The 21,037-nt window shown below is 37.3% G+C and overlaps 2 protein-coding genes and 1 pseudogene across 2 annotated transcripts; all 3 read right to left on the reverse strand.

Moving 5' to 3' along the window:
* Positions 1 to 1,261: 1,261 nt before the first annotated feature.
* Positions 1,262 to 3,288, reverse strand: LOC110928349 (annotated as a pseudogene).
* Positions 3,289 to 4,415: 1,127 nt separating this feature from the next.
* On the reverse strand, positions 4,416 to 11,732 carry LOC110930854 (serine/threonine-protein phosphatase BSL3). The gene is made up of 12 exons (XM_022174239.2): positions 10,230 to 11,732; positions 9,845 to 10,121; positions 8,832 to 9,060; positions 8,577 to 8,747; positions 7,826 to 8,064; positions 7,643 to 7,727; positions 7,454 to 7,552; positions 6,373 to 6,572; positions 6,214 to 6,289; positions 5,985 to 6,120; positions 5,021 to 5,160; positions 4,416 to 4,936 (listed from the first exon to the last, which is right to left on the reverse strand). Exons 2-12 carry the CDS (start codon positions 10,069 to 10,071, stop codon positions 4,853 to 4,855), a joined length of 1,686 nt encoding a protein of 561 aa, XP_022029931.1. The 5' UTR covers positions 10,072 to 10,121; positions 10,230 to 11,732; the 3' UTR covers positions 4,416 to 4,852.
* LOC110930855 (pentatricopeptide repeat-containing protein At3g22470, mitochondrial-like) lies at positions 6,412 to 11,793 on the reverse strand. Its single transcript, XM_035987765.1, has 8 exons — positions 10,230 to 11,793; positions 9,845 to 10,121; positions 8,832 to 9,060; positions 8,577 to 8,747; positions 7,826 to 8,064; positions 7,643 to 7,727; positions 7,454 to 7,552; positions 6,412 to 6,572 (listed from the first exon to the last, which is right to left on the reverse strand). The coding sequence occupies exon 1, from the start codon at positions 11,715 to 11,717 to the stop codon at positions 10,266 to 10,268; it is 1,452 nt and encodes a 483-aa protein (XP_035843658.1). The 5' UTR covers positions 11,718 to 11,793; the 3' UTR covers positions 6,412 to 6,572; positions 7,454 to 7,552; positions 7,643 to 7,727; positions 7,826 to 8,064; positions 8,577 to 8,747; positions 8,832 to 9,060; positions 9,845 to 10,121; positions 10,230 to 10,265.
* Positions 11,794 to 21,037: the final 9,244 nt, after the last annotated feature.

A 21,037-nucleotide genomic window follows, 5' to 3' on the forward strand; every position in this document is an offset into this window, starting at 1 on the left:
TTTAGAACGAAACGTAAAACTTGCGAAAGATAAAAAAGTATGGGTGTCCAAAGTTGTAAATAATAAAGTGTTGTGTTAAATTATAAAAGATGGAAAAGTTTGGATTAAAAGTAAAAAATTAAAAGGGGTTAAAATACAAAATATGAAAATTCTTGGGTTAAAAGTGAAAAATCAAAGTTTTTTTTTTGAAAAACTCCCTAAGCTCATGGTACAACCAAGATATTAAGATATGAACAAAGTTGTTTCTTATTTATATATGGAATAATAATAGTTCATTTATTAAACCCTCTCCTTTTAACCCATTATCTTCAACCTATGTGACCATGGACTCCTCTTAGAAGACCTTATGTGATGAATATAACATTTTTACTGTATACAGTTGAATGTGTGTATCTCAAACATAGCAATCTTTGAATATGTTTGTATATATGTATCTAAACAAAACAAAACAAAACAAAACAAACGATGTGAACAAATATAATTACCTACAAAAAATCAATTCCATAACTAATATTAGTTTCATTAGAAGGGAATGCTGCTACAACAGAGTCTCCTTTTGACACATGAGCAGGTTGAGTAAGATAGGGTGCTACTTAATTTGTCATAATCTAATTTCATGTTTCAGTAAAATCTATTGATGCAGGATTTAAAAGTGAACGGAAATCGAAGTACCTTCCTGTTCCGGCTAACTCCGGCCAGATTCTCACCTTTGATAGATCGCCGGAGTGAAGTGTCTGTCCTATCTCGCCGGAGTGGAGTGTCCGCTGATTGTCTGCTGCTGCTTAACGGTCTGCGATTATCAAGTATTGTACGTGATACATGTGATAGGTTGAAGAAAATGGGTTAAAATGGAGGGCTTAATAAATGAATTATTATAAATAATAGAAAAAGACAAAATTGTACCTCACTTAACCGAGTTCATGGACGGGGTTAAGTTAGTTTGACCAAAATGGCAATGGTGAAAAGTATTTGGACCCACAAGCTATAAATGAAACCTTTAGATTATACTGGCAAAACTATCCAAACCACATGGACCAAAATGACACTTTACTCTATATATAAAAATGGAACCGGCATATAAAGCCAAAAAAAAAGTGAAGCATCATGTCTCAAGAAGCAAAAAGTAAAACACAAAGAAGATATTACCATCTGAATTGTCATACAATATCAATTGTGAAACTTGACAAGGAAATTAACTTGAGTTGATTGCTAATACAGGGCTGATTTCAGAAAAGAAAAACAATGACAGACACGGTGTAGATGTTAAACTCGAACTACCACATCAAGTCGATAAAATGTGAAATATCATGTCTCAGGGTGCAAAAGATAAAACACAAAGAACAAGTTACAGCTGGTATTCATGAAACGAGCAAAACATCGTTAAACTACAACAAAAACAAATGCGTAATCCTTGTGAATTCGTTATATTGAAAATGTCTAATGAACAAACACATGAAGACCACATGTCATCCCACAATTACTATTTCAGTTTCACTCCCAGTCGCACAAGCTAGGATCGTCCATTAATTCTTTTGGCACAAGCTTACCTAACAGCTTAAGCATACTTCTATCTAGTAAACCAGCTGCGATATGATCTATAAATAACGATAAAGTCGAAGCATCAAGTGAGTAACCTCTATCAACCATTTCCTGTAAAAGCATCACCACATCATCATAGTGCTGGTTCTTTAGATATCCTTGGAGAAGAACACGGTAAGTAACATTATCTGGCAGGCAGCCACTCTCGTCCATTTTAAGAAACAACAACTTGGCTTCCCCCAATAGACCTTCCTGACAAAAACCACTTATCATCACAGTGTATGTACGAACATTAGGTTGCAAGCCTTTATCAATTAGACCTTGGAAAAGAACCCTCGCACTATCCACTTTCCCACATTTTCCTGCCCCATCAATGAGGATATTGTACACAACAATATCAGAATTAAGCTTGCTATCACCCATCAAATGAAACAAAGAGAGAGCCTCCTCTACTTGACGATTGTTGCAAAGGCCCGTTAAAACTATTCGATAAGTGTATTGGTTTGGGATTTGGCCTTGTGCATGCATCTCATCAAAGAGTTTGCGTGCATTTACACAACGCCCAACCTGAAAGAATCCTTGTATCATGGTGTTGTAAGTGATACATTGGGCTTTAAACCTTTTCCAGTCATTTCTTGAAACATTTGCATAGCTTTTTCTATGTTCAGATTTTTGCAATACCCATTCAACAAACTACTGTAAGCGACAACATCAGGGATGAGACCTCTAAGCGTCAGTGAATCAAAAAGTTTTTTTGCTTTGATCATTTCACCTCGCAGACAGTAACCATCAATAAGTGAGTTATATGTCACTATGTCTGGGAACTCACCTCTCTCAATCATGATGTTGATAACAGCCCCAGCTTCTTTTACTTTACCTTCCTTGCAAAATGCATCAACTAATGCAGTAAAGGTTTGCACATTTGGAGAAATGTTCTCATCCTCCATTTCTTTTAGCAGCTTTGAGGCTTCATCCCAATGACCTAATTTACAAAGACCACATATTAAAGAGGTGTATGTGATGACATCTGGTAGAATACCTTTGTCAGATACCATTTCTTTAAAGAGCTTGAAAGCATCATCAATCAGTTTATCCTTGCAAAGACTATCAATGATGGTGTTATATGTAACAATATCAGGCTTGCAGTTCTTTTGCTCCATCAGCCTGAGCAAAGCAAGTGCTGTAACGTTATTACCGAACTTGCAAAGGCCTTTAATCATTGTGTTGTACATAACAACATTAGGTTCACAAAGTTTTTGTTTGACGAGCTTCTTGAATAACATCTCTGCTTCAAGAATCTTATCTTCAAGGACAAGTCCATCTAAGAGTGCACTATATATAAACTCATTCGGTGCAATAGATCGTCTAAAGCAACAACCTAGGACTGCGAAACCGTCTTTGGTGCGATACAACTGGCAACAACACTTGATTGCAATGCTCATTGAGTATTTATCAACGGGAACACCAATTGCACACATTTGGTTGAAAAGATGAAGAGAAGAAGAAAAATGTTTCATTTTAGTAACAGCATTCAACAACTGAGTGAAGTGAACAACAGATGGCAAAGGCTGTCTGTGTGACATTTCATCGAACAGTTCCAAGGCATCATTCAAGTTGGTAATTTTATGAATAAAAAAGGAAACATTGGAGTGAAGGGAAGCTTTATGAGTACCGGATTGGAAAGATGAGAGAGAATGAAGAAGGAAGGAGTTGGTACCTCCGAATTTGATGAAAGCTGTGCGATTCATCATCGTCTCCAGCAGTGAAACGGAGTTGAAGCTTCAACCTAACTATCAAATGGCAGAAAGCATGTTCTTTTTGTATTTCTAGAAAACTCAAAATACACACTCAAATCATGAAAACCTCGTTTATTGTAGAAGCTCATTTTGTCATCATTCATTTTATACATATCAATGTTTTTTTTTAACGGCCAACAAACTCAATCCCGAGCACTCTCGGGGCACCTACTGGACAAACGGAGTACTCCGAGAGTAACCCGAGTCCATCATTAATTCCAGGGAAGACCCGGTAACCCACCCGCCCATAGGCACGACAGTGAAATTACAGGTAAAACCCGTTTGGCTCAAGGATCCAACCCAGGTTTCCCTGGGTCTCCTATCATTGTTCACCAGTGCCTCACTCTGCACCAAGTGGGAGTCGAATCTGCAAGCTCTCCACTACTAGATCTAGAGATCATTGGACCTATCAATGTTTTAACAAAAGAAAATGGAGTGAATTGCAAGTTTTGTTCTTTATCTTTAGGCCATTTTGCAAGTTTTGTCCTTTATGTTTAAATTTGACGAGTTTTCTCCTTTATGTTTGAAAATCAAGCACGTTTTACCCTTTGGGGCAAAACGTGCTTGATTTTTAAGGACAAAACGTGCTTGATTTTTTAAACATAAAGGACAAAACGTGCTTGATTTTTAAACATAAAGGACAAAACGTGCTTGATTTTTAAGGCCCAAAGGGTAAAACGTGCTTGATTTTCAAACATAAAGGAAAACTCGTCAAATTTAAACATAAAGGACAAAACTTACAAAATGGCCTAAAGATAAAGGACAAAACTTGCAATTCACTCAAAGAAAATGCCACCAAAGTACTTAGTTTTTTTTACACACATGTTGGCGAATCTTGAATTTTAAAATAAGAGTATTAAAATTAGCATGTGAATAGTGAATCATCTTGTGATTCTTGTCTGATGCGTACCGACTATTACCAAGAACTTTTCTTTGAGAAAAGTAACAATATGAAGTATTTTAATTTTTCAAAAAACAAAATTTAACGTGTTTTTGCTCTGAAAATAAAACACTATTAAATGTCCTAAAAATATTTATATTTTTAAAAATAAAGTATATTTACCTTAGCTCTAACAACAGAAACAAATGAAGTTTTTTAGTCTTTATCTTCACACAAATGTTACATTGTACATAAACACAACACCACCACTTCCACTATGATACAATCATCACCTTCTTTCCAGACATATATATAACCAACCTCATTCTATCTTTTTAACAAAACTCAAAACAAAAATAAACAAATCATACACCTAACCAAAGAACAAAAATCATGTAAAACAAAAACCAGCAATGAAAATCAAAACTCCCCCTTTGCCAATGCACAAAGGGATTGCTAACCCGCCTTTGCTGCGTTTTTTGTGATCGATCTCAAATCTTCATTTTTACCAACTATGTGGAGTCAGGTTGGGAGGATACGGTTGAAAAAATTCTTGAAAGCTCTTGAATGAACCAACCGTAGCAAAGTTTTCTGGGTGATTACAGAGATGTGATTATACGATACTTCAACAGTTCAACTACATCCATGCAAGAGAACCACGATCATTTGTAACTTGTGGACGGCCTCTAGTTGGCGTTGGTGGTCTGTTTGCATTAAGCTCCTAATTACATGTGAAGAACATGTTCATGTTAATAACATCAATAAGACATAATAAAGTGATGAAAATATGGATTTGAAAACGTACCTGCATCCATGTATCATCGATATGCCGTTCAGGGGAAGTTTCAGGTGATGAAATTGCTGGTGGCAGAGGATGAATAAGTTTCGGAACCACTACAAGATCTCTACCCAGCACTAATATCGCGCCTGCATTATTTGCGGTACCTAGAGAATACACCAATTGGCAAAGTTCAGTACGTATCATTAGATATGTGTCTAGGGGTGTTTTTTTAACCTAAACCCGACAACCGACCCTAATAAAATTAACCCAAACCCGATTACGGTGTTACCCAGTTAACCCGAACAAAATGGAACCCGAAACCCAAAAATAGTATCCGGGTCGGTAATTGGGTTAACAAATGTTAATCGGATTGACCCAATTAACCGGGGAATTAGATTAAAAAAATGTCAATTATAACTTTATAAATAATTCACAACAGAAAAGTCTAAAGTTCCTCCCTCACGTTTTTGTTTTGTCGTGAACAAGATTTTTTTGTTTCGGTGTTTCATTGGTTGGTTTGCCGGACTAAAAAGATTCGGTTACGTTGATATGATTTGACTTTTTAATTTATACGATGGGTTGATACGGTTTGGTTTTGTGATTATTGTATTTGACTTTTTTAGGTAATATATATGTTTAGCGAATCGGTTTGAACGAAATATCATATTGGGAGTGTTTTTATTTGGCAATTTGTGTTTTTTACTTAATGATCATGTTAAATTAAATTGTAAAGTAAGCATTGCAGCTTGTATTTAAAAATCCGTGTACCAATTAACCCGACCCGAATTAACACGAAACCTATTAACCTGAATTTTATTTAGGTCGGGTTACGCATAGGATTCACATGACAAAAAAACCCAAATAACCCAGAACCCAATTAAAAAACCTGAATAATACCCCTAGATATGTCAAATCCTACCCAGTTACGAGTGCTAACTAGCTTTATTATAAAAAATTTGAATCTTATTGTAACGAACGAAAGAATTACCACAATAATTAGTGGCTGAGAAGAGGGTAATCAAATGTCCTTGGGCAAAACGTTCAAATCCATCCATTACACATTCATGTGCACGTACAATCAGTTGGAGATCATTGTTGTTGCAGAATTCCATAACACGATCAGGCTGTCAAATCCATGCATATGCAAATGAATTATGAATTATGAATAATGAACCATCTTTTCATATATATAATAACTAATAAGAAACAACACTAACCCCGAAAGTAACTAACCCAGGACCTCTGGCATTTGGTCGCAGTCCTTCCACACTGTCATTTTCTGTTGGGTCAGACCTATTCAGAAACCTAACTGTCAGAACATGTATAGAGTAATTCGATAAAATTCAGTTTTAACAATGGATGAACAAAGAACCAACCACAATAAATCCATAAGTACAATTGAACCAGCTTCCATCGTGATCGGCCGTTGAAGGTTTTCGATCTGCTCAATATGATTAATTGACCTCCCAATACCACCATGCATACAAATAATCTTTTTCTCAATTAACGCGGCCAGTGGCAACCAGTTGAATAATCTGTTTATCCTGTGCCATACCCAGATTCCATCTCTCTCGCCCTGTTTATAATTATTTATTATCATTGAAATTAGAAATGACAATTTCTACCTATTAACTTATGCATTGATCAACTGAGGTTCAATTTTATCACTGGTTTAACAGATCAAAAGTCGCCCAAAATGTAATTTTAATGCAGAAATTCTCCTAAACCATTTTATTAATAAAGCAAGTATTAATGAAATGATATAAACTTATAAATTTAGGGGTGCCAACAAGCCTAGCTGAGCCCAAGCTCGCCAGGCTCGAGCTCGGCTCATTGGTAGTTTCTCAAGCTTGAGCTCGGCTTGTTTATTATCTATTCATTAATATATTAAATAGAAATAATACAAATAATAGACTCGTTTAGGCTCACGAGCTCGATAAGTGAAGCTCGGGCTCGTTTACAAAACAAGCTTATTTTTAAGTTCGGGCTCGGCTCGCAAACAAGTTTAAATAAGCTCGACTCGGCTCGTTTCCTAGACAACTTTAAATAAGGGTAAATGTTATTAAATATTAATAAAACTTAATATTACACTAAGGCTCGACGAGCCTGGCGGGCTTCACATGCCAGACTCAAGCTCGGGCTCGGTAAATAAACGAGCTTTGTTTTAGGCCAAGCTCGGCTCGGGCTTGATAAGGCCCGGCTCGTTTCGAGCTTTTTCTCAAGTCGATCTCAAGCAGCTCGCGAGCCGCTTGGCTCGTTTGCACCCCTACTTATAATCATATTTGACGTGCTAAAGAAAATTATAATGAAAGAGTTTTGGATCACCAGTCAAGATCCTTCTGTACCCATGCAAAAAAAAAGTCATTTTAAGCCGTAACCCACATCTTTCCACCTCTACTAAAAAAGGACAACCTCAAAATTAAAACTGAATAAACAAAACAAATAGCATGATGTTACCATTCGCTCTATGCACTCGATTCGAAAGCCAAAAAGTGCATTTATATCTGCAGCTTCATGATTCCCACGAATTAAATGAACATTGTGTGGATATTCAACCTACAAAATTTCACCAGTTGCAACATGCATAAATCATGTTTTACAGAGCTAAAATCAGTTTTTGGTACAAAAGTGAGACGCAGATTGTACCTTCAGAGCTAACAGAAGGCTAATGGTTTCCAAACTGTGTTGGCCTCGATCAACATAATCTCCTAAGAAGAGATAATCGATATATCTAATAAATAAAGCATAAAAAATTAGCATATCAACTGTCAGAAGTTAAAGAGGACATAATTGTATGAGTAATAAGAATGATCTAGAAGGATCTCTTACGCTATGTCTCCAGCCGTAGATGGGGATCCGTACTCATCAAAAAGTCTCATGAGGTCTCCAAATTGCCCATGCAAATCACCAAATATCTTGATTGGAGCCCTAAGTTGTAAAACACTAGGTTCACTTGAAAATATTCGTTCAGAACTATCACAAAGATCAGCTATCTCATTACAATCCAGAAAGAATTGTCTGCGAACAGGTGGCTTCCACCCACGAGGCTTCAATAGGTGAGCAATCACCTGAAGAAAAGTAGAAAGAGAGAATGCAAGCGGCTTTAACTATTTTCCAAAAACAGTAGACATATATTTACGGAAGAGTAAAATGCCATTTTAGTCTGAGGTTTGGTCAGTTTTGCGACTTTCGTCCAAAGGTTTGTTTTTCCGCATCTGGATCCAAAAGGTTTAAAATCTTGCCTATTTCATCAGGCTCGTTAACTCCATCCATTTTTCTTTGTTAAGTCAAGGGTATTTCCGTCATTTTTGTTAACTTAAATAACAATTCAGTCTTTTTACATAAAGTGAAAAGGACCGAACTACCCTTTAAGTTGGCAAAAAGACGGAAATACCCCTGACTTAACAGACAAAAATGGATGGAGTTAACGAGTTAGATGAAAATGGCAAGATTTCAAACCTTTTGGATCCAGATGCAGAAAAACAAACCTTTGGACAAAAGTCGCAAGACTGACCAAACCTCAGGGTCGAAAATGACATTTAACTCTTTACAGAAACAGAATCTCTAGAATTTTCTTTACCTTTTTGGGGACACTGTTGATTGACATTTGCCGATCTAGAAGCTTCCTTGCTGCAGTTGCGTTTTCTGGGGTCCCATAACTAACCCTCCTGCCTTCATTTTCAAACTGATCTATTGACAGCTGTCTCACCATTCCACCTAATGCTCCACCCGTCTCTGCAGCTACTACCACCTGTAAATCCATGGAAATCAGATACACTGTACACACTATACACACTCAATATAAACAGTAAAAAACTAGGAAAATAATAATTACAGCTCGATGATGCAAACGTATGCCAGCTGGCGCAGAACTAGGTACAACATCAGAATCAGGTTTTATCATTTGTTTCCCACTCGGAGTAGCCTCCGCTCCACGGTCTCTATCTGGCAGATCAACTTCACCGTTAGATTGACGTGCTTTTGCGGCGGCTAGGGTTTTAGCAATAGCTTCAGCTTCAGCTGCCGATGCCTCGACCAAATATTCAACTCCTTTGCTTAATCTCCTGCGCATGAACCATGACATTCTCAATTAGGCCTGTAAACGAACCAAACGTTCATGAACTGTTCGCAAACTTGTTCGGCGGGAAGGTCGCGTTTATTAAATAAACGAACAAACATGAACATAACTATTTGTTCATTTAATTAAACGAACGAACATGAACACACGTGTTGTTCATTCATTTATGTTCGTGAACGTCCGTTTATGTTCGTTTATTTATGTTCATTTATGTTTGTTAACATTTAAATATATACATATGAGGTTATATTTATATTTATATATATAATATATATAAACATAAAAGAGGTTTTTTAACTACTTACATTATGACTAATTGATAATTGGGCGTTCCAATAATAAGAACGAGCTTTCCAATATAACTTACCGTAATTAATCAATAATTTATACTATAAAAAAGCTACTTTATGTTTGGTCATTTGTGTTGTTTTATGTTTGCTTGTTTATGTTCGTTTACGTTCATGACTTGTTCGTTTAGGTTTTAAACAAACGAACGAACATAAACGAACACGCCCGTTTTCTTAATGAACGAACACGAACAAAAAAATACGTTCACTTATACGTTCGTGTTCGGTTAAAGTTAAATGAACAAACACGAACATGCATGTGTTCGTGTTCATTCGGTTCGATTCGATTACAGGCCTATTCTCAATATCAAGCTTATGCATGTCCTTCAACTAATACAAGTCTAAATGTGCGGGTTAAGTGAGTTTGGTAACGGGTCAAACTGGTCAGGCTGAAATAAAGCACAATTCTAGTTGATAAACTACCTTGAGCCGGGGAGCATGGCATTCTCAGTGCTGAGATCTGTATACATGTCACCGTTAGCAGGCGGAGCAACAGGATCCCCAAGTACGACTGCACCGTCAGCATCTGTTTCAGAATTTGGCTGCCTCGTTCTGTCTTCAACAAATCCATAGCGTCCAGGTGGCCTCCCGCCTACCTGTGCATTAGAGGCTACAGCTGCAGCAGCTGCATGTGACGCTGCTGATGTCATTTCAGCAGCAGCCAGGTCTTCAGCAACTAAAAGATCATCTAACAATACCCCTGCAGTTAACAAAGCAACAGTAAATAAAACACCATAGTACCAGATTTTTTTTTGAAATGTGAATTACTAGTGTATCGAGAGAACTGAAAATATAGATCAGGTCTTACCTCCGCGTAAACCACCGTAAATGAAAATTAAATCCCCTACAGCAGCAGCCGCGTGCCTACACCGCCTTTATCAATTAGACCTTGGAAAAGAACCCTTGCAATATCCACTTTCCCACATTTTCCTGCACCATCAATGAGGATATTGTACACAACAATATCAGAATTAAGCTTGCTATCACCCATCAAATGAAAAAAAGAGAGAGCCTCTTCTACTTGACGATTGTTGCAAAGGCCCTCTAAAACTATTCGATAAGTGTATTGGTCTGGGATTTGGCTTTGTGCATGCATCTCATCAAAGAGTTTGCGTGCATCTACACAACGCCCAACCTGAAAGAATCCTTGTATCATGGTGTTGTAAGTGACTACATTGGGCTTTAAACCTTTTCCAGTCATTTCTTGAAACATTTGCATAGCTTTTTCTATGTTCAGATTTTTGCAATACCCATTCAACAAACTACTGTAAGCGACAACATCAGGGACGAGACCTCTAAGCGCCAGTGAATCAAAAATCTCCCTTGCTTTGATCATTTCACCTCGAAGACAGTAACCATCAATAAGTGAGTTGTATGTCACTATGTCTGGAACCTCACCTCTCTCAATCATGATGTTGATAATAGCCTCAGCTTCTTCTACTTTACCTTCCTTGCAAAAAGCATCAACTAATACAGTAAAGGTTTGCACATCTGGAGAAATCTTTTCATCCTCCATTTCTTTTAGCAGCTTTGAGGCCTCATCCCAATGACCTAAGTTACAAAGGCCACGAATTAAAGAGGTGTAGGTAATGACATTTGGTAAAATTCCTTTTTCAAATACCATCTCTTTAAAGAGTTTGAAAGCATCATCAATCAGTTTATCCTTGCAAAGACTATCAATGATGGTGCTATATGTAACAATACTAGGCTTGCAGTTTTTTTGTTCCATTAGCCTGAGCAAAGCAACTGCTGTAACGTTATTACCGAACTTGCAAAGCCCTTTAATCATTGTGTTATACATAACCACATCAGGTTCACAGAGTTTTTGTTTGACGAGCTTCTTGAATAACATCTCTGCTTCAAGAATCTTATCTTCAAGGACAAGTCCATCTAAGAGTGCACTATATATGTACACATTGGGTGGAATAGCTCGCCTAAAGCAACACCCTAGGACTGCAAACCCGTCTTTGGTGCGATACAACTGGCAACAACACTTGATTGCAATGCTCATTGAGTATTTATCAATGGGAACACCAATTGCACACATTTGGTTGAAAAGATGAAGAGAAGAGGGAAAATGTTTCATTTTAGTAACAGCATTCAACAACTGAGTGAATTTGACAACAGATGGGAGAGGGCGTGTTTGTGACATTTCATCGAACAGGTTGAGTGCATCATTCAAGTTGGTAATTTTATCAACCATAGATCGATTTGTGGAGAAATTACAGTGAAGAAGGAAGGATTTAGTGATAAGATTACCTCTGAATTTGATAAGAAGAGAATTTGTGAGATTCATGTTCGTCGATTCGTCAGGGAAAAGGAGTTGATGCCTTCAAGCTCAACCTAACTATCAAATGGTGGAAAGCATATGTCCTTCCTTGTTGTTGTATTTGTATTTCTTAATAATCAAAATGGAATTAATATCTTTTTTGAGTTACCTACCCGAATGGTTGATGAGATTTCCTTTTGAATATGGTTCAATTTTATTTTCATTTTCATCTAAAATTAAAATTCATTCAGGTATCTATTTTTTTTTTTTTTATCTTTTTTCTCACTTTTAATGAACGGTAAAATGGTTTTTTAATGTTTTATAAATAACAAATTATAAAAATCTGACAATTTTGTCATTCATTAAAAGCGAGAAAAAAAAAACAAAAAAGCTGGATGTTAAGTGAAAAATCTAACTAGATTTTGCTTTCGGATTAAAATGGCAACAAAATTGAAACCAAATAAGGCCACGGGGTATGGGGCTTGGGTTGGGGTAAAACGCCCAAGCCACCAACCCCGGGTGGGCTTGGGTTGGGGCGTGGCCCCTTGGAGCTTGGCTTTCAAGCCGGGCGTGGGGTGGTATGGCCAAGCGAGCTGGCGGAATCTCATTTGCTCACCCCGCCACGACAGGCGGCCATTTCAAATTTTAAATTTAAAAATTCAAACGGTCCCCCCATACCACCAAACTGCCACCCCGGCCTCCCAACAACCTCTATATATTTGTAACCCTCTGGTCCCCCATCCCACGAACCGAAACCCCACCGGCTACCCACTTCTCTTGAACCCGCTACCCCACTGGTCCCCCCCATCCCACGAACCCAACACCGCGATGGCATCCTGGACCCATGAAGAAGAAATTGCTCTCGTCACAAGCGTCGTTGACGCTATGAAGGGTCGGCCACCCGGTCATATTAAATATTGGGTGGAAGCATTCGGAGCCTACCGACATAACGTTGGTAACGACCGCCACAACCTCAACGCGTGCCAACATAAATGGCGCGAGCTACGGCCCAAGCTCGAGCGTTTCAAGGCTTATTACGAAGCCGTTCCCGGTGGCGAGTTAAGCCACGAGGACAGGGTGGCGGTGGCGAACATAGAGTTTCGAGGCAAGGAAAACAAGGCGTTCGACAAGATCGACCTTTTTGAAATTTTTTTAACGCTCTAGATTTGTTTATTTTGTAATTTTTAGAAATGATGTAATTTTTAGGATTATGTAATTTTTAAAATTTTAATGAAGTTGTAGCTTTTATTTTATAAATGTTGTGTGATTTTTTGTATATTTTTTTAATTTATGCCACCGGTGCACCCAACCCAAGCCCAACCCACGCCCCCGCCATATCCCGCGGACACGTAACCAGGCAGTGGGGGACTCTTTTTACACGTGTCAGCAAATGCCCCAACCCAAGCCCAACCCCCGCCCCACGTTGGGGGCATGAGTTGACACGTGGAGTTCGAGCCCCCCACCGGTGAATGACGTGTCCGTGGGGTATGGCGGGGCTTGGGTTGGGGTGTGGCTTGACATTTTATTAAAAAAAAAGCGAATAGGAGCCCGCCACATAGGATCGCTAGCCCGCCCCACGTCCGGCTTCAAAGTCCCGCCCCTTGGGCTACGTCCCCAACCCAAGCCCCCGGGGTGGTGGCTTGGGCGTTTTCAGCCAACCCACGCCACAACCCAGGCCCCATACCCCATAGTCTAAACCCAGATTCAAAAGATTTAAATTTTGAACTAAAATGACAAAAGTGATTAAACGTTAGGGACATTTTGGCAATTTACTCATCTTTTTTCTTGTTTCTCATTTATTACTTTTATCTCTAAAAAATGTGAACATTATACCTAATGAAAAGCATTAAAAATTATTCCTTTATTTTTTTTTTCATTTTTCAAATGCTAATATTAGTATAATTTTACTTTTAAATTACACTAAATAAATCATAATTTACTTTTTTTAGATTGAGGTGTTTTGGTTGAATCACCACGAAAAAAACGTTCTCGGGTCGCAAAAAAAAAACGACTCACATTTTTGAACGGCTTTATCTAGTGCTCAATCTTCGGTTGTAACCTAGGCACGCCACGTAGTACCCATCAAATACAATATTTTTAATCTTTTAAAAGAAGAAGCTAAAGGAACGGCGAAGGGTAAAGAAATTGAAGCACGAAGGAAATCGTGGTGGCCGTTATTAAGGAACTTGCGGAGCCAAAGATTAAAAAAAAATTGAAGACTTGAGGATTAAAGAAATTGAGGCGGCTATGTCAAAAGATAACGTTTGTGACGGATATTAAAAACTTGTGCTACAACTTAACTACAAATCCTTTGGTTTCATTTTGCTAATCCATACATATTGAAAATATGTCGATAACACCAGATATATCAACAACATATGGTATCAAGGTACGACTTGTTTATAAACATCAAAACAAACAATTCAAATGGAGAGCTGGAAACTTCTGAATTCAATCTGAAACAAAAACTAAAACATAAAGAAGATCTTGCTGCTAGCTTTCATATATTAGCAAAATATCATTAAAATACAACAAATACAAATGCCTAAACGTTTCGAATTCATTAAATGGACAATGTCTAGAGACCAAACACATGAAATCAAGTGTGAACCAAATACATGAAGACCAAATTGAATTTGGTAGAGATTTCCAGCTTTCCACATTTTGCAATTTATAATCTTCATCTTTCATCCCACAATCTAGCCAACTGACACCTCTCCACGAGCTGGTACCGTTCACTGACACGGCTTAAGGAGTTCTTTCAACGCAAACCAATTGTGATGCGGGTGAACCCGGTCTGGAATGGGATCCCGGTTGAAGATTACCCGAAGATTTGGATAATATTTTATTCCTTAATTATCGAGTCTTTTATTAGTTATCGTATCTTTTATTTATTTTGTTTATTCATGTTTATCTCTAAAAATTTTTAGTTTCTAGTATAAATAGGGGTCTAGGTTTTATTATTTAGTTAGCTTTTGATTTGATTATTAGTAAAAAGAACAATGTTCTTGAACCTTTTTGGTTCTTTTTATCGTCATTGATTATCAATTGTTCTTGAGCCATTTGATTGCACGCGAAACTGCATCAGGTGGTATCAGAGCTATGGTTTTATGATGCGGGTGAACCCGGTCTGGAATGGGATCCCGGTTGAAGATTACCCGAAGATTTGGATAATATTTTATTCCTTAATTATCGAGTCTTTTATTAGTTATCGTATCTTTTATTTATTTTGTTTATTCATGTTTATCTCTAAGATTTTTAGTTTCTAGTATAAATAGGGGTCTAAGTTTTATTATTTAGTTAGCTTTTGATTTGATTATTAGTAAAAAGAACAATGTTCTTGAACCTTTTTGGTTCTTTTTATCGTCATTGATTATCAATTGTTCTTGAGCCATTTGATTGCACGCGAAACTGCATCAGGTGGTATCAGAGCTATGGTTTATCAAATGGCTCTACGTGGAAAAGAAGAAACTTTCGTTCGTAGATTCGCCGCCGGAGGCAACGACGGAGTTCCTTTTAATCCGCAAGGATATGGTGATCATTCTCGTAGATTCGCCGCCCGAGGCAACGAGATTGTGGACCATGAAAACTTTCGTGAATCATGTGATGGTTATCATCCTCGTAGATTCGCCGCCCGAGGCAACGAGGATCCTGACCTTATCTATGATTCTTCTCCCGTGTATGATGAATATGAGGACGAGGAGTGGTATTCTTGGGTTACCGGTGGTGATCGAAACTTATTGGGAGATGAATCGGGTTTCAAAAGTCGTAAGGTTGGTGTTACAGCGGTAGAAAACGGTGATGATGCGGTTGCTCACGGTGGTCCTGCGCAGGCCATGGTGGTTACTGGTTGTGATACCTTGGTCAGGGGAGGTCCTTTGGTGGACCGAAAAATATTACTGGTTAGTTTTATCAATTTGGATATTGCTAATTGCATAAAATTATCTCTAGTGAAGGTGAGAATTCAAATTGGAGATGGTTATTATTTTAATGGAAAAAGATCACTTGTTGATAATAAACTTTCCGATTATTTTGATGGCTATACACGTGAAGAGCTATTATTTTCAAAAATACAAATGAGAGGGTCCAATCAGAATGCTAGGATTATTGTGATAGGTTTGACTAGTAAACCTCTTTTATCGGAAGTTCAAATAGAAAGAAATATTAGCAAAGAAGTAGGTGAAAGTGGAATGGAATTAGATGGGCCGCATGTTGCTGCTGTTCACATGAAAGTCCAAAAGGTTGGACAATTTAATTTCCCTAGTTATTTACCAAATAAAGGGGCAAAAGAGATTGAATTGAACAATACCCAATTCGACCCATGTGGTTCATGTCAAGAGCCAGGCGTAACGAATCTTGAAAAGAGTTTAATCCCGCTGCTGCTTAATATCATCGGGCCTACGAGTATAAATACAATTATGGTTAAGTCAAAACTGAGTGATCGGCTTGTGGGATGCTTGGTTCGAAAGCAAAACTCGAGGACGAGTTTTTTTGAAGACGGGGAGAATGATGCGGGTGAACCCGGTCTGGAATGGGATCCCGGTCCTTAATTATCGAGTCTTTTATTAGTTATCGTATCTTTTATTTATTTTGTTTATTCATGTTTATCTCTAAGATTTTTAGTTTCTAGTATAAATAGGGGTCTAGGTTTTATTATTTAGTTAGCTTTTGATTTGATTATTAGTAAAAAGAACAATGTTCTTGAACCTTTTTGGTTCTTTTTATCGTCATTGATTATCAATTGTTCTTGAGCCATTTGATTGCACGCGAAACTGCATCAAATTGGAACACGACACGAGTCCGACAAACTTCTGAAACGGCTTAATATGCTGAAACGGCTTGATATACTGAAACGGCTCCAATCAGATGAACCGGCTTGGGTCACCTCAGACGTCTCGAACAGTGCCTGTGACGGCTTGAGCACTTGCCGGAAACGGCTCGGCTTGAGCACCACCGTAAACCACCACCGCCCTCACCGAGCACCACCACCCTCCACCCACCACAACCACTACCTAGATTACTATAGATGCGACGGAGTTTGTTGAGTTTTTTATTGTGAAACCGGTGGTTGATGATGAGTTTGTTGAGTTGATTGAGTTGCTGAACGACGATAAAGACTTGAACTTCGATCTGCACATATGCTTCATGGAGGTGAGGGTTGTGGAGGGTGGAGGGTGGTGGTGGTGCTCGGTGAGGGTGGTGGTTGGTTGCAGGGTGGTAGTGCTCTGTGAGGGTGGTGGGAGGTAAGGGTGAGGGTGGTGGTGGTGCTTGGTGAAGAAGATGAAGACCGAGAGTAGGGTGGGAGTGGTGAAGAAGAAATAGGGAGATGAGAGAGAGAGAGAGAGAAAGAGAAAGAGGAGATAAAAAAAAGAAATAGGCTTATGTCTTGAGCCGGGTTGTAATTCGTGAAACGACATTTTATGGGATGTCAACGGGCTATTTTTGAAATTTTGACAAAGTCTTGGCTAAATTCGTGATTTTCCCTTGTTATTTTCTTCACTAGAAAAAAAAAGAAAATATTATGAATGTTTAATAGATGTGTTTTTAAACGGTTGTTGTGTAGTGATCGAATACGATTAAGAGTAAAATGAGAAACTTAAAATGATGTTTAAAAGTCTGCATTCTTTTTAGGATAAACAAGAAAAGAAAGATAGATATTTTTTTTAACTAACAGGTCTTTGGCTTAATGATATCATGTGTGTAAAATAGTACCATTTGAGGTGGTGTAAGCAGGTTCTAAAAAAGTGTATGTGGAGGGCCGAGTTGAACCGGATTCTTACCAGTGATGCTTTGCCTAAGTGTAACATTGTTGTGGAGAACCAAAGGTGTTTGTTTTATGATCAAGCGGAGGAGTGACGTGCTTTAAAATATACATATTTTTATATAAATATTCCTACACTTTTGAATAGCTTAATGATCGTTTGTTATTAAATTCCATTCATAACTGATTCATATTTAAAGTTGAATGATTTTTAGTAAAATGAGCTAAAACGATCAAGTTGGAGCTAAAATAAATATTAGTATTCATCAATCATAAATAAAGTTGTATAATATTAGATTGGACTAACACATATTTACAATTAGTAATGCATGTAGTATGATAGGTAAATATGCTAGTGTTTGGTTTTGGATACTAAATGAGAAAAATATATGATTGACATTTGGTTGTAGGTGTGCTCGAGAAACAGGAAATAATAAAATATCAAAAGAGATTAAAATGGGTCATGACAAATAAAGAGAAGAGAGGCATAGGGGGTACACCTATTATTGTTTTCGAAATCCAAGATATACATAGAGCAATTGTTATTGTTTTCGAAAAAGGAGAGTTAGACAGAAGACATTAGTGGGCCGCCAAAATCACAGCATGTTTACGTGGAAAAGGGTATTGGGCTTTGAATGGTAATTAAATTAAACTAGGGTTAAAGATCCGTCCGCGTTGCGGCGCGGGTGCATCGTAAACATTGAATAGATTAGTCCAAACATTATATGATGCATTAACCATATGAAAACACACATTTCACATTTCGACGTATCTAGTTGAACTCAGTGTAACCTGTATAAGCATTGTCATTGGATCAAACGTAAAGTAAATGAAATTCATATCGAACAATAACTTGAATTTATACGAAAACGTACATAAAAATATGCACGTAAAAATTGTTTCTTTAAACGAAAACGTATTATATTTGACTTGACTCGTCTATAAAAAAAGTTTACGTCGGAATGTAAAAGAAATCATATTTATACATACCCGTACATAAAATATGCACGTAAAAATAGTTTTTAAGTGAAGGAAGTATAGGGGTAAACCGAAACAAAATATTAGTAAAAAAATTAATAGGTTAAAACCGTTCGTAAAACCGTGCCAAGTAGCACCAATGCAACAACGGCATCGACTCTCAACATCGTAAAAATAAAATAGATAAAATGGTAAAAATTACATTGAACGAAAAGGAGACTAAAATTGTTGAACCATACACACCCGTTACAGTGTGTTAATGCGAAGAAATTAACCGGAAACGTAAAACGTAGAAAATAACAACTTAGTTGATCTAGGACCCGCCCATTGCGGTGAAGTTTTCAAAAGGGAAAAAATGGACGCGTTGCGACGGGTCTGTCAAATATGAGAAAATAGAGCAAAAACGTTGAAACTCACATGCACGTCACTACATGTTAACTCGCAAAATTTAGAACGAAACGTAAAACGAAAAACTTGCGAAAGATAAAAAGTATGGGGACCAAAGTTGTAAATAATAAAGTGTTGTGTTCAATTCAAAAGATGAAAAGTTTGAGTTAAAAGTAAAAATTCAAATAGGTTAAAATGAAAAAGATAAAACTTTAAGGTTGAAAGTGGAAATCAAGTAATGGGTTAAAATTTAAAAGATAAAAGTTTAAGGTAGAAAGTGGAAAATCAAAATTTTTTTTTGAAAAAAGCCCAAAGCATAGAGTACAAGTGATGATGCATAAGAAAGTTGTAAATTTATATATGGGATAATATGTATTGATGATATCTAAAAACCCTACTCAGCGACATACATATATACTTTGAACGAAAAAGAAAGGGGACATAGACAATAACAGAAGGTGACGGCTGAACAGTTCTACGAACAAGAAAGGGCGATCAAGACAAGAGAAAAGAAAAGGATTGGTTCGGGTTCAAGCCGCGATCAAGATTAAGTCCGGGTTTGATATTTATTAGTATTCAATTTTGTTAAGACTTTGTGTTTTCAGATTTGATACTATGTTTTATTTATTATTTGAGACTTATTTCTTTTTAACGACTATGATTCTTGGCTAATCTTTCATGCTACCTGGGTTTAGATGAACTTGATGATTGTAATGGATTTTGACATGATTATAGTTATTTGATGTGATTTACATAACTTTTCTTTGATATTGATCTTGATATTGCATGTTGGTATGTTTTGGTTATTTTATTAGTCAATAAATTCAGCGGTTTAGGCACGTAGAAATTCCCCCTAGACTTAGGATTTAATTTAATTCATTGATCTTAGGATTTTCGGGTTGAATATTGTGTTGAGAAATTGACCAAGTTGACTAATAACTGAAACCACTATATTAAAACTTGCATCCTCATCTTGTGACTCGAAAGACGATTAGGGTGAACTAGGTTATTAGCTAATTATTGGTGGGTAGATTGGGTGACCGATAGCTCGGGCTCGTTTATTGCATCGTAATTAAGGTTTCCTAGGATTTCAATTATCAAAGTTGGGTTTGCTTTGCGATTCTGGGATCTTCTCTTAACATAACTGTCTCTGAGGTCAAAAGGATTCTATTTTCGTAGGATTTGGTATCGATAGCTCGAGCCGGTTCGTTCTAGCACTTCACATTTAGTCTTGCTTCTTCATTTGGGACATCTCTAGCGGGGGGTCAATTGAGGGAGTAGGATATTTAACCATTGTCACTGTCAGAGTAGCATTGCATGATTCTAGGGATTCGAAGCCTGAAGCCTGGGTAGTTCTTTATCATTATTGTCTGCTTCCTGTCATTTCACCAATCTTGCTTGCTTGTTTTGTTCTCTTGTTTATTCTCTTTAGTAGAATTAGTGAGTTAAAACCTCAAAATCCAAACAAATTAAAACCAGTTAAGTATTAGTTGAGTCAGAGTCTAGTTTAGCGTCGCTAGTGTCTCGTGGGTTCGATACTCGGACTTCATTAGGCTTTACTACGTACGATAAGTACACTTGCCTGTCAGTGGTCTAGCATTTAGAGAGTCTTAGTATATAAATTTAAAACTAGGGTGTCTATATTAGGTTAGTAGTTTATATAGACCATAATTTGCACATCAAGGAGTCAACGGAACACCTTCTTTCAGGTTGCTCCATTCCTGTTGTGTTTGGCAGCAAGTGGCATCTTGGTGCAAAACTAGCTTGTTTGTGGCTTTTTCAATCAGAGACCTGTTGAGCATGGTAGAGTTTGAAGGTGGCAATGATAACAAGGAGGCCTTCCATGGTGTTATGATGGTGGAGTGCTGATCATCACACCCCGACCTGTGACGAATTATCGATCGTGACATTATAATTGTCCATAGCTCATGACACATATTAAATCTTTAAATATTATTTATATCAAAACTAAAAGATGTCACATAATCCAAATAATCCGTACAACTTCAAACAAAGTCCAACGACATAAAAATATAAACAAATCTCGTTTAATCAATTATGGCACGTCCTATATGTCCTCGTCCTTATCTTATCAAACTTGTTCACCTTTAGATCTACTCATTGTTTGTGTTAGCTTTGATCTGCGAAAAATACAACACGAGAAAGAGAACTTCGAGATAAGAGTGTGACCTAAATATATATAATAATGAAAAATACCAAC

This window comes from Helianthus annuus, chromosome 3, assembly GCF_002127325.2.
Source record: "Helianthus annuus cultivar XRQ/B chromosome 3, HanXRQr2.0-SUNRISE, whole genome shotgun sequence".
NCBI lineage: Eukaryota > Viridiplantae > Streptophyta > Magnoliopsida > Asterales > Asteraceae > Helianthus > Helianthus annuus.

Coding starts and splice junctions, on each gene's coding strand:
- LOC110930854 (XM_022174239.2), bottom strand. CDS start 10,071: ATGACATCAGCAGCGTCACATGCAGCTGCTGCAGCTGTAGCCTCTAAT. Junction 6,290..6,372: donor GTACTTATGGATTTATTGTG/GTTGGTTCTTTG, acceptor GTTTCTGAATAG/GTCTGACCCAACAGAAAATG. Junction 6,121..6,213: donor CTGGGTTAGTTACTTTCGGG/GTTAGTGTTGTT, acceptor TGGATTTGACAG/CCTGATCGTGTTATGGAATT.
- LOC110930855 (XM_035987765.1), bottom strand. CDS start 11,717: ATGAATCTCACAAATTCTCTTCTTATCAAATTCAGAGGTAATCTTATC.